The 14,034-nt window shown below is 40.5% G+C and overlaps 1 protein-coding gene across 1 annotated transcript in view; it reads left to right on the top strand.

The window, feature by feature from the left end:
- The window catches only part of LOC128687862 (protein O-mannosyl-transferase TMTC1), a 53,916-nt gene extending 41,978 nt beyond the window's left edge, over positions 1–11,938 (top strand). Inside the window, exons 12-17 of the mRNA XM_070083836.1 lie at positions 1,878–2,089; positions 6,358–6,493; positions 8,798–8,942; positions 9,798–10,058; positions 10,566–10,643; positions 11,461–11,938. Of these exons, the coding sequence (XP_069939937.1) occupies positions 1,878–2,089; positions 6,358–6,493; positions 8,798–8,942; positions 9,798–10,058; positions 10,566–10,643; positions 11,461–11,610 (982 nt within the window). The 3' untranslated portion in view covers positions 11,611–11,938. The remainder of the gene's footprint in view (positions 1–1,877; positions 2,090–6,357; positions 6,494–8,797; positions 8,943–9,797; positions 10,059–10,565; positions 10,644–11,460) is intronic.
- Positions 11,939–14,034: the final 2,096 nt, after the last annotated feature.

The raw sequence follows: 14,034 nt of genomic DNA, 5'->3' as shown, positions 1-14,034 counted from the left end.
TGCAATTAGCACCTCGCCAATCCCAACACCCACGTCAATTTACTACATCCACATAATATAATTAATTTCATATTACCTAACCTGCAACTCGAATCAACTTTGCAACTTACTGCAGTTTCTTCATTCACTGACGCACATATATTCCAATGACTCATGTTGTCAAGAACTGGCAGCAGCTGCTTCATGCTTGCATGAACTTGCAACAGCTACAGTCATGACAACGCTGATGAAAAGCTCTTGATCGTACCACCTCACATTGCAGTGCATTGTTAAAAGTTAAAGCCGAAATTGCAAGAGTTTCTGTTTCTTGTAGTGTGATTTCTAATGTGGCTGAAATTTTATTTATGTCAGCCTGTTCAGTTTTTTCTCAATCTTGGACAAAATATTACACCCTTATACACTCAGTGTATAAGGGTGTAAGGTGCGCAATAACGAGCAGGTGTACATCTTGTAAAGTAAAAGGACACAAGTGCAATTAATGTGACATTTTATTGTGGCAACGTTTCGCTCTCCACGAACTTTGTCAAGCTTGACAAAGTTCCTGGAGAGCGAAACGTTCCCACAATAAAATGTCACATTAGTTGCACTTGTGTCCTTTTACTTTACATATTGATGGTAATTCTACCAAAATATATAAAGGTGTGCACCTGTATATCTGCTCGGTAATGCAATTATCTAATCATCCAGTCACATGGCAGCATCCCAGTGACTAAAAACACACAGACATGGTCAGGAGGTTCGGTTCTTGCTCAGATCAAACAACAGAATGGGCAGAAAAGTGTTTTCTAAGTGACTTTGACCACGGAATGATTGTTGGTGCCAGATGGGCTGCCTTAAGTATCTCAAAAACTGTTGATCTTCTGGAATTTTCACGCACAACAATCTCTAGAGTTTACAGGGATTCGTGTGAAAGCGCCATGTTAATGAGAGAGGTCAGAGAAGAATGGCCAGACTGGTTCAAGCTGATAGGGAAGACACAGTAACTCAAGTACCTCGTTACAATGGCAGTATACAGAAGAGCCTCACTGAATGGGCTACAGCAGCAGCTGTAGCCCATTCAGCTAAGAACAGGAAACTGAGGCTACAGTAGGCTCAAGCTTACCAAAACTGGTGAGTTGAAGCGTGGGAAAAAAGTCGCCTGGTCTAACGAATCACGATTTCTGCTGCGCCATGCAGATGATAGTGTCATGACGTAAACTTTAATGATGTGGTGGAACGGGAGACTCGCAGCATGAATGTGCAGCCGATAAATCTGCAGCAACTGTGTGATGGTATCATATCAACATTAACCAGAATCTCTAAGGAATATTTCTACCACTTTGCTGAATCCATGACACGAAGAATTCAAGCTGCTCTGGGAGCCTTACACAGTACTAGAAAGGTGTACTTAGTAGAGTGGCATAACCATCGTTTTTGTTTTCCCCCGACTTCGTTTTTGTTTGTGTACCCTTCTTTTCTTTATTCCAACAAGCTTCTCCGTTCCGTCGTCTGTTAAGAAGCTTAAGCTTAGATGCACGAGGCTGCAGTTATTTCCTTTATCCCTCTCCTCGTTGTCAAGAGGCAAGAAAGTGGTGTTGAAGGTGCGTAACTTTTGAAGGAGAAAAGTAGCTTTCATTTCCTCCTTCCAGCACCTCAGTGGATTAAAGAGACGTATTAAATAAGCCTTTAACCTTTCTAGACAACAATCATCACCGTATTTTTTCAGTCTGATTTCCAGTATGACTTGCTAAAACTCCATCCAGACCGGAACGTCCTGCATAATAAAGTTTGATATCCACCATGATGGTAGATGATATTCCCACACCATCTACAATCATGGCTTTGTACCAAAAGCCTCTTGTACCTCTCTATGATACTTTTCATCTCTCCGTCACAAGACAGCAGGGCCGTGTTGGAGAGGCGGTGGCGCTGTTGGAGGAGAGCCTGAGGTACGACTCCACCAACACTGAAGCCGTATCTATACTGGCTGGACTCTACAGGGACACTGGACGCTACACTGAGGCGGAGAACCTGCACTTGTCGCTGCTGGCAGCACGTAGCACAGACCCAGCTGTATATAACAACTACGCCGCCTTCCTGCAGAAGAGCGGTCAGTGAACACGCTAGCTTTCACCTGCCTACATATTCTCCTCTTTAAGTCGTATACCTTTCTTCGTAACTGTCGATTTAATTATTCGTTTCTGTCTTTCGTCTGTTTCTCATTATTCACTTTCCATCTGTCGTATCTTCCTGGCTTTCTCTCAGCCTCCTTTCTCTTTTTTTTATTGCTTTCTCCCTTACCTTCCCTCCTTTAATTCTTTCTCTCCCTTACATTTCTCATCTCTCCCATTCCCATTCAGCCTACGTATCTCTCTCCCTACCACATTCACCTCTCTCTCTCTCTCTCTCTCTCTCTCTCTCTCTCTCTCTCTCTCTCTCTCTCTCTCTCTTCCCCTCTTCCTTCTTCCTGGAGCACTGAGGGGAACACTGCACAACCGTAACTAACTGAAGCCATGCTATACTTCACCTTTGCTTCACCTTCTCCCCAATGATGACATTTCTCTTCAGCGTTGTTCATCGTTCTTAATGCAGCCATTTTAGTACTGATTGTTATTTATCTTACAGATGTTGCAATTATTGCTCCGATTCCTGCAAATTATCATTATTATTATTCTGTATTATTATTTTATTATTATTATTATTATTATTATTATTATTATTATTATTATTATTATTATTATTATTATTATTATTATTATTATTATTATTATTATTATTATTTTGAGCCAAGGAAGGGGTTAATAATAATATCAATAATAATAACAGTAATAATAATAATAATAAAAATAATAAAATAATTATTATTATTATTAATATAGGCCTCTGGAGAATGCAACTATACTATGTGTAACCAGACATAATTTATTGAAGATATTCCTTACTGCAGCCTTTTCTAACAGTGATCCGAAGTGACCCTTGTTGTACAATAACTTCCAACCAGCAGTCAGACATATTACCTCCGGAGGTTAGAGTAGACTTGAGATTCTTATGTCTGCTGGTCCACCCTCACCTGGCACCTGCCGGTCTACCCTCACCTGGCACCTGCCGGTCTACCCTCACCTGGCACCTGCCGGTCTACCCTCACCTGGCACCTGCTGGAAGCCTCTCTTACCTCCCTCTTTCAATGTGATGTTTATGTTCTCTCTGTTCGTCCCCCATTATCATTATTATTATTATTATTATTATTATTATTATTATTATTATTATTATTATTATTATTATTATTATTATTATTATTGCTGTTCTTTTTATTATTTTATTGTATTATTATTTTCTCTCTCTCTTGCACTAATTATTTTTCTGAGAAGTGTTTCTTATTTCTGATAGCTGATATTTTCACATTATTTCGATAAATCAGCTGACTCAAAGAAAGTTCGGTCAAGACACGTCAGTCAGTCAAGACTGGTCTGGGACAGGACCTCAGGGGGGCGTTGACCCCCAAGAAAACACCCTTCATACATTCTTCAAGGTAGCAGGCAAGACTAGCTTTTTTTGTGTGTGTTATTGAATTCATTAAAATTATCAGTATTTCGGTGATAAGGTCAGTCACCGTCTTCAGGATTCAAGAGGAAAATTCTTATGCACCCAAGTAACAGTTTATAAGATTAAAACGCCATTTAAATTTAGATTTTTGTATTTGGAGACAAGAATTTTTATTTATAAGACGTTTATATATATATATATATATATATATATATATATATATATATATATATATATATATATATATATATATATATATATATATATATATATATATATATATATATATATATATATATATATATATATATATTTTGAGGGGGGAACTCAAAATTTTTAAGAGTGGTCGGACTATTTTTATTGAGGGCACATCATTAACTGAGGAGTGGATAATGGCTCTGGCTGTTGATATAGTGTTCCGTGGACTAAATCTTTACCGAGACTCGCTGTGTTAGTTCCTAGCTTTGGAGAAAGCAAGTTCTCCTAACAGGAGAATATAATTACTCTCGCTCGCTTTCTTCTACTGTTAACTGAGGTTATGTGCATGATTTATATTCTTCAGATAAATCTAGTTAACTCTCACCATAATGACATAGAGTTCTCCTTCGGAATCCGTGCCCAAAATCTAGCCATCACCAGGTTAGTCCACACCTTAATATCCGGGAATTTTTCATCGACCTTCAAATGACGTATTTCTAAAATTCCAGAGCAATTTAAATTCACCCCCAAAAAAAAAATCCGTCAGAAGAAATCGAAAGAAAATATGATTCGTGGATACCTCCAGCAGGGCAATCTCGTGCAGACTTTGAGCTCTCCAGAAGAAACTCTTACCCAGATAACTTCAAAGCAAATTGATTCCTCCCGGAGTGTGTGTGTGTGGGGAGGGGGGGAAGAAGTATTGAACCCGAGGTGGTAATAGTGAAAAAATATATAATGAAGTCGTCTATATTCACCACAGTGTAACAACTGACTTTTTCTGCGAGGAGGAGAAGGAAGAAGTTCATCATAGTTCATACATAGGTTATGTTGATCTCTGTACACCAGAACACAAGAAAAAGGGAACATCGCAGCAACAGACCCACTGGCCGATGCTAGGCTTTTGCAACTCACTTCCGCCAACACCTCTTCTTGTACCTAACCAGCTAATTTTAAAGTTGTAGGTGTAGCCACTCCTTGACAATGAGGCTGCTGGTGTAGCCACACCTTGCCCACGAAGCTGTAGGTGTAGCCACACCTTGTCCACAAGGCTGTAGGTGTAGCCTCACCTTGCCCACGAAGCTGTTGGTATTTTGTTCCTGCGGAACGTACTTGCGATGGTATTCGGAGTGGAGAGTACAACACTTGGCTGGTCTTGCTGTGGCACCCAATTTTCTTTTCTAGTATCGTATTACTGACGATATACAATACCGACAAGTTGATGAGGGAATGACAGCCACCTGCCAAGGCTGAGAGACTGATAGCCACCTGCCAAGGCTGAGAGACTGACAGCCACCTGCCAAGGCTGAGCGACTGACAGCCACCTGCCAAGGCTGAGAGACTGACAGTCACCTGCCAAGGCTGAAGGACTGACAGCCACCGGCCAAGGCTGAGGGACTGATTACTTCTAATGTCTCCAGTGATATAGTGTTGGTAGTGACGATTGTAACCTGTGTTGGTAGTGACGATTGTAACTTGTGTTGGTAGTGACGATTGTAACCTGTGTTGGTGACGATTGTAACCTGTGTTGGTGGTGACGATTGTAACCTGTGTTGGTGGTGACGATTGTAACCTGTGTTGGTAGTGACGATTGTAACCTGTGTTGGTGGTGACGATTGTAACCTGTGTTGGTGGTGACGATTGTAACCTGTGTTGGTGGTGACGATTGTAACTTATGTTGGTGGTGACGATTGTAACCTGTGTTGGTAGTGACGATTGTAATCTGTGTTGTTGGTGACGATTGTAACCTGTGTTGGTGGTGACGATTGTAACCTGTGTTGGTGGTGACGATTGTAACCTGTGTTGGTGGTAACGATTGTTACCTGTGCTGGTGGTGACGATTGTAACCTGTGTTGGTAGTGACGATTGTAACCTGTGTTGGTGGTGACGATTGTAACCTGTGTTGGTGGTGACGATTGTAACCTGTGTTGGTAGTGACGATTGTAACCTGTGTTGGTGGTGACGATTGTAACCTGTGTTGGTGGTGACGATTGTAATGTGTTGGTGGTGACGATTGTAACCTATGTTGGTGGTGACGATTGTAACCTGTGTTGGTAGTGACGATTGTAACCTGTGTTGGTGGTGACGATTGTAACCTGTGTTGGTGATGACGATTGTAACCTGTGTTGGTAGTGACAATTGTAACCTGTGTTGGTGGTGACGATTGTAACCTGTGTTGGTGGTGACGATTGTAACCTGTGTTGGTGGTGACGATTGTAACCTGTGTTGGTAGTGACGATTGTAATCTGTGTTGGTGGTGACGATTGTAACCTGTGTTGGTGGTGACGATTGTAACCTGTGTTGGTGGTGACGATTGTAACCTGTGTTGGTGGTGACGATTGTAACCTGTGTTGGTGGAGACGATTGTAACCTGTGTTGGTGGTGACGATTGCAACCTGTGTTGGTGGTGACGATTGTAACCTGTGTTGGTAGTGACGATTGTAACCTGTGTTGGTGGTGACGAGTGTAACCTCTGTTGGTGGTGACGATTGTAACCTGTGTTGGTGGTGACGATTGTAACCTGTGTTGGTGGTGACGATTGCAACCTGTGTTGGTGGTGTCGATTGTAACCTGTGTTGGTAGTGACGATTGTAACCTGTGTTGGTGGTGACGAGTGTAACCTGTGTTGGTGGTGGACAGGTCGTGGTGAGGCAGCACTGCAGCACTACCAGACAGCGCTCCTGTTGGACCCACAACACAGGGAGACGCTAGTCAACACTGCTACGCTCCTGGCGACCCTCCACCGCAACAACCAGGCAGAAATGCTCTACAAGAGGTCAGTAACTTACGTTTCTCCTCCTTTAAAATAATAATAATAATCCACAATGATACATAGGCAACGTTTCGGTCCGTCTCGGAGCATCATCGTGTGGCCAGCTGAAGACGGATCAACACATTACCAAACATCCTCTTGCCAGTGAATTGTTCCACCCAGTAAAGCCTGACTTGTATCATGCTATTATTGAGTACTTTTGTATGCTATTATTGAGTACTTTTGTATGCTATTATTGAGTATTTTTGTTTGCTATTATTGAGTACTTTTGCGTGCTTTTATTGAGTACTTTTGTATGCTATTGTTGAGTACTTTTGTATGCTTTTATTGAGTACTTTTGCATGATTTTATTGAGTGTTTTTGAATGCTATTGTTAAGTACTTTTGTATGTTATTATTGACTATTTTTTTATGCTATTATTAAGTACTTTTGTTTGCTTTTATTGAATATTTTTGTATGTTATTATTGAGTACTTTTGGATGTTCTTATTATGTATTTTTGTATGCTATTATTGAGTACTTTTTCATGATTTTATTGTTTTTGTATACTATTATTGAGTACTTTTGTATGCTATTATTGAGTACTTTTGTATGCTATTATTGAGTACTTTTGAATGCTATTGTTGAGTACCTTTGTGTGCTATTATTGAGTACTTTTGTATGCTATTATTGAGTGCTTTTGTATGCTTTTATTAAGTACTTTTGTATGCTTTTATTGAGTACTTTTGTATACTTTAGAGTACTTTTGTATGCTTTTAAGTACTTTTGTATGCTTTTGTTGAGTACTTTTGTATACTTTTGAGTACTTTTGTATCCTATTATTGAGTACTTTTGTATGCTATTATTGAGTACTTTTGTATGCCATTATTGAGTACTTTTGTATGCTATTATTGAGTACTTTTGTATGCCATTATTGAGTACTTTTGTATGCTTTTATTGAGTACTTTTGAGTACTTTTGTATGCTTTTATTGAGTACTTTTGTATGCTTTTATTGAGTACTTTTGTATGCTTTTATTGAGTACTTTTGTATGCTTTTATTGAGTATTTTTGTATGCTTTTATTGAGTACTTTTGTATACTTTTGAGTACTTTTGTATGCTTTTATTGAGTACTTTTGTATGCTTTTATTGAGTACTTTTGTATACTTTTGAGTACTTTTGTATGCTATTATTGAGTACTTTTGTATACTTTTGAGTACTTTTGTATGCTTTTATTGAGTACTTTTGTATGCTTTTATTGAATACTTTTGTATGCTTTTATTGAGTACTTTTGTATGCTTTTATTGAGTACTTTTGTATACTTTTGAGTACTTTTGCATGCTTTTATTGAGTACTTTTGTATGCTTTTATTGAGTACTTTTGTATACTTTTGAGTACTTTTGCATGCTATTATTGAGTACTTTTGTATGCTATTATTGAGTACTTTTGTATGCTATTATTGAGTACTTTTGTATACTTTTATTTACTTTTGTATTCTTTTATTGATAACTTTTGTTTGCTGTTATGCAGACATTCTCACAAGTAATGAGAACTGTACACAGCACTTGTGCCCTTTTAAACAACATATTGTCGGTAATTCTACCAACATTAATACAAAATTTTTTTTTGTATTTTACTTATTTTCAATATAATCAATTACAAATACACTGAAATCTCACCCTATTTGCTGGACTTTTTTTTTTTTTTGCTTCTGAACTAACGACTGAAATTCAAAATAAGTCTGAATTTACGTGAAGCTCCAGCAACATCTTCACTCTCAAAATGTCTACCAACCTGTCTCCTGTTTGCAGACGAATGGCTGATATCATTTCCATGATGACTGCGTTATGGTAGGGGTAGAGCTTCGTTATGACTTAATGAAGCTCTATACAGGGTGAAACGTTGTCCCAGTTCAAGCTTGTTCCACAATTTGTTGCTTTATATTAGCATCTACGGGCACTACGTCTCTGCATGTAACACCATTACCACAACACCACGAATCTGTTTGAGTCATTTAGGGGACGTTTAGTACGGATCAAGCCTTGACCAAGACAACGCTTCGCTGGAGAAGAGCTTTATCAAGCTTAATGGGCAAGTCAGTTCCAATGTCTTCTAATAATACGTTATTTTTCCCCTATAATCTACCGCGTCCATAATTATTACCGCATTTGTTTTGTCAATTTTCGTAAGGTGAATTTAGACTTTACCTTACGAAAATAAACTCAGGCGCCTCTTAATGAATCTCTCCTTGACTTAGCAGATAGTTCACAACTCCTACTTGCCTCGCGAAACCCTTACCCTGCTAACCTCCCTATCAATTTACCTCACAGAGCACTGGCGGTGTCGTGGGAGGCTGAGACAGGAGAGAGTCTGGGTAAGCTGTATCTGAACACGGGTCGTCTGGAGGAAGCTGAGAGCGCTTTCAGGACCGTGTTGACGCACCACCCAGAGAGCCTCTCCTCAAGGGTCTACCTGGTTAGTTTTAGCTCTTTCTATTACCACATGTTATAGGTAACAGTAAGGGAATCATCATCTTGTGACACTACCAGGTGGTTGTCTTCTGTTGCTGTTTTAACTTGGGTTTATTAGGAGTAGCTCAGGTAAGGCAGCGGATGATTCATTAACCAGGTTACCACGCAACAAAAACTTGTCACGGGAGACGCTTGTCCCGTTTCCTGACAAACAAACCACCACTATTACCCACTTTTTTTTTCCTTGTCAAATAACCCACGTTTTGTAGAGAGGAGTTTAGATGACGTTTCTATCACATGTGGCTTGACGAACGTCCTCGACAGATCAAAACGTCGTTTAAAGTTTCCCCTTTAAAGAGCGGGTTAGCAATTATTTAATAACTACAACTAATTGCGACTTTTATTTTCCTATTCTCTTGTCACTGCAGTGAGGGAGGCTGGTAGTGGTGGTGGTGGTGTTTTCCCTGTCAGGAAAATTGTTGATTTCCTGGCGTGGGTCTTAGGCACATCAAGACCCGCTCCGTGGAGTCTGTGGTCATCTAACCGAGGTGTTCCACTGGCTTACCGGTCCGCCACGGAAGACAACGTAACTCATCCTTACATGTGATGGTTCCTCTTCCACTCCATATCAAAATTCAGCGATCATCACCCAGTATTAGCTAAACGAGGGAAGGTTATAGGTAGTTAGAAATATAGACAGGGAACCATAGAAAGATAGAGAGATCGACTGAAACAGATAAAAACTTTAGAAAGATAGAAACTTACAGAATGACGACAATAATAATAATAATAATAATAATAATAATAATAATAATAATAATAATAATAATAATAATAATAATAATAATAATGGTGATAGGCGCAGGTGAAGCAACAGCAGCGGTGTTACCTGCAGAGTGAGGAGTTGCTACAGCAGGTGCTGAGCCGTGATCCAGCTCACCTGGAAGCTCTCTTCCAGCTCTCACTGCTCTACACTTCCACTAACCACACCCAGGACGCCCTCTCTCTCGCCCACCGCGCCGCCCACAACTGCTCCACCCCGCCCACTCTCTGTGCCCGCCTCTACGCCCACTACGGTGACCTTCTCAGTGACCACCACAGTAACGACCAGGCCGCCCAGGTGATCAAGATTTTGGCACTTTCTCCTCCTTCAGGTGTCTGCATGCGAACATTCACTAAAGGACTCAAACTATGTTTATATATATATATATATATATATATATATATATATATATATATATATATATATATATATATATATATATATAAAATATATATATAATATATATAATATATATATATATATATATATATATATATATATATATATATATATATATATATATATATATATATATATATATATATATATATATATATATATATATATATATATTTATATATATATATATATATATATATATATATATATATATATATATATATATATATATATATATATATATATATATATATATATATATATATATATATATATATATATATATATATATATAAAGAGAGAGAGAGAGAGAGAGAGAAATTATGTAATCTGGAAATTTTTTTTTTTTTTATTTTATTTAAAATACGGCGTCATTAATGATACAGCTGGTATTGTCTGTTACAGAGTTACCTTCTCGCTGTGCAGCTGGAACCTACGTTCACTCACGTTCACGTCAATCTCGGAGCGTTGTATCATACAAAGGTGCGTTGTAGGTGGCAGCATCAGTGGCACTTTTCTGCACTGGAATTAGCCTCCGATTATTTATAATAATTTTTCCTACCGATGCCTCATTTAAAGGAATCTGATTCCATTTTTATTTGCCTTGAAGATCTATTGTGATTGTGAGAGTAACCATAGGTCACGTCCCTCAGGTTGTATTATTGCCTAAACAATCGATGTCTGTCCTGTACACGCCAAGTCATAACATCAAGACAGAAGCCCAGCCTATAGTGATCATTGTTAACCAGTGACCATACTAAGAAAGGTCTTGTAAAAACTGGCCTCTGTATTGCTGAGATGCTGGCCCTAGTGAAGGAAAGGTATACCCTGTAGAGCAAGCTTTGATTAGGATAACGATTCCCTTTACGTAGAGCTTTACCAAGCTCTACGTGACTTGATAGAGCTTCTCCATGTAAATGCTCTTTATGCAACTTACGTTTTCTCATCATTATTATTGTCGGCAGTGGTTTATATTTATTTATTCTAGACATAACTTTTTGTTAGGTTTACTGCTGCTGATGCATCACCTTCAGGCTACTTAGTGCTGACAGCAGTTGGCAGTGATAGAAAACAGCGGTTATTGCGATGTATCATATGATAAAAGCAAATTCTTCCTGCGGTTGAAGTATGGCGTAGTCGAAGACGCTTCATCGAGCACTTAAAGTCCCTGATAAATGTCTCTAATATAGACACCAATAAAGGTCTTTTTGCTGCACGTCTCTTTTCCCGAAATTCTTAACAGTCTAACATCCGTGAACATGGATGTCCTAAGCCTCGACCCTTTCTTCTAACATTGCAGGGGGAGTATACACTGGCCTGGAGGCACTACCTGAAGGCACACGCCCAGGAGCCCTCCAACACCCTCCTGCTGGAGAACATGGAGAAGCTCCGTCGGGCTCAGCTCCTGCAGGCCCCCGCCAGCATCCCCCACTGCTTCAACAAGTCTTGATAGCGTAGGTGTGGTCCCTACGCTCAGCCACGACAACACTGATTCTACACAGCACTAGATTTAGGAAATTATTGCTGATGATGAGCCGTCTGTCAGGGGATGTATGATGATGTTATTCTGAACTCTGGAGCATTTATCTGAGGGTTAATGTGACTAATGATATGTATCATTACGCTTGTATTTATTATTATTATTATTATTATTATTATTATTATTATTATTATTATTATTATTATTAGAAGCAGCAGCAGTAGTAGCAGAATTGGTAGTAGCAGTAGTAGCAATAGCAGCAGTAGCAGTAGTAATAGTAGTAACAGTAGTAGTAGCAGCAACAGTAGCAGTAGTAATTATAGTAGTAATAGCGTTAATAATAATAATAATAATAATAATAATAATAATAATAATAATAATAATAATAATAATAATAATAATAATAATAATATAACAATAATAATAATAATAATAATTATTATTATTATTATTATTATTATTATTATTATTATTATTATTATTATTATTATTATTATTATTATTATTATTATTATTATTATTATTATTATTGTAATCATTAGGAGGTGAAAACAATAGTAAGAGTAACTGCAGTGTGGGCAATGGGAGGTAATCAAGTTTGATCCAAGAAGAGGGAAGAAATTTTCAGTTCCTTGGATCATGAGCCTCTCAACACCAACAGCAAAATTCTTTTCGAGATATTTCGATCACTCTGGGATCCTCCTCAGTCCTTAATGATCCTCCTCAGTCCTCCACGATCCTCTTCAGTCCTTAATGATCCTCCTCAGTCCTCCACGATCCTTTTCAGTCCTCCACGATCCTTCTCAGTCCTTAATGATCCTCCTCAGTCCTCCACGATCCTTTTCAGTCCTGCACGATCCTCCTCAGTCCTTAATGATCCTCCTCAGTCCTCCACGATCCTCTTCAGTCCTCCACGATCCTCCTCAGTCCTCCGCGATCCTCTTCAGTCCTCCACGATCCTCCTCAGTCCTCCACGATCCTCTTCAGTCCTCCACGATCCTTTTCAGTCCTCCACGATCCTCCTCAGTCCTCCACGATTCTCTTCAGTCCTCCATGATCCTCTCCAGTCCTCCACGATCCTCCTCAGTCCTCCACGATCCTCTTCAGTCCTCCACGATCCTCTTCAGTCCTCCACGATCCTCTTCAGTCCTCCACGATCCTCTTCAGTCCTCCACGATCCTCCTCAGTCCTCCACGATCCTCTTTAGTCCCCCACGATCCTTTTCAGTCCTCCACGATCCTCCTCAGTCCTCCACGATCCTCTTCAGTCCTCCATGATCCTCTTCAGTCCTCCACGATCCTCCTCAGTCCTCCACGATCCTCTTCAGTCCTCCACGATCCTCTTCAGTCCTCCACGATCCTCTTCAGTCCTCCAGGATCCTCTTCAGTCCTCCACGATCCTCTTCAGTCCTCCAGGATCCTCTTCAGTCCTCCACGATCCTCTTCAGTCCTCCACGATCCTCTTCAGTCCTCCACGATCCTTTTCAGTCCTCCACGATCCTCCTCAGTCCTCCACGATCCTCCTCAGTCCTCCACGATCCTCTTCAGTCCTCCACGATCCTCCTCAGTCCTCCACGATCCTTTTCAGTCCTCCACGATCCTCCTCAGTCCTCCACGATCCTCTTCAGTCCTCCATGATCCTCTTCAGTCCTCCACGATCCTCTTCAGTCCTCCACGATCCTCCTCAGTCCTCCACGATCCTCTTCAGTCCTTCACGATCCTCTTCAGTCCTCCACGATTCTCTTCAGTCCTTCACGATCCTCCTCAGTCCTCCACGATCCTCTTCAGTCCTCCACGATCCTTTTCAGTCCTCCACGACCCTCTTCAGTCCTCCACGATCCTCCTCAGTCCTCCACGATCCTCTTCAGTCCTCCACGACCCTCTTCAGTCCTCCACGATCCTCTTCAGTCCTCCACGATCCTCCTCAGTCCTCCACGACCCTCTTCAGTCCTCCACGATCCTCCTCAGTCCTCCACGATCCTCCTCAGTCCTCCACGATCCTCCTCAGTCCTCCACGATCCTCTTCAGTCCTCCACGATCCTCCTCAGTCCTCCACGATCCTCTTCAGTCCTCCACGATCCTCCTCAGTCCTCCACGACCCTCTTCAGTCCTCCACGACCCTCTTCAGTCCTCCACGATCCTCCTCAGTCCTCCACGATCCTCTTCAGTCCTCCACGATCCTCTTCAGTCCTCCACGATCCTCTTCAGTCCTCCACGATCCTCTTCAGTCCTCCGCGACCCTCTTCAGTCCTCCACGATCCTCCTCAGTCCTCCACGATCCTCTTCAGTCCTCCACGATCCTCTTCAGTCCTCCACGACCCTCTTCAGTCCTCCACGATCCTCTTCAGTCCTCCACGATCCTCTTCAGTCCTCCACGATCCTCTTCAGTCCTCCA

Source organism: Cherax quadricarinatus, chromosome 10, assembly GCF_038502225.1.
Source record: "Cherax quadricarinatus isolate ZL_2023a chromosome 10, ASM3850222v1, whole genome shotgun sequence".
In the NCBI taxonomy this organism is placed as follows: domain Eukaryota; kingdom Metazoa; phylum Arthropoda; class Malacostraca; order Decapoda; family Parastacidae; genus Cherax; species Cherax quadricarinatus.
The sequence above is the reverse complement of the archived record's forward strand: the minus strand, read 5'-3'. Positions and strand labels throughout refer to the sequence as shown.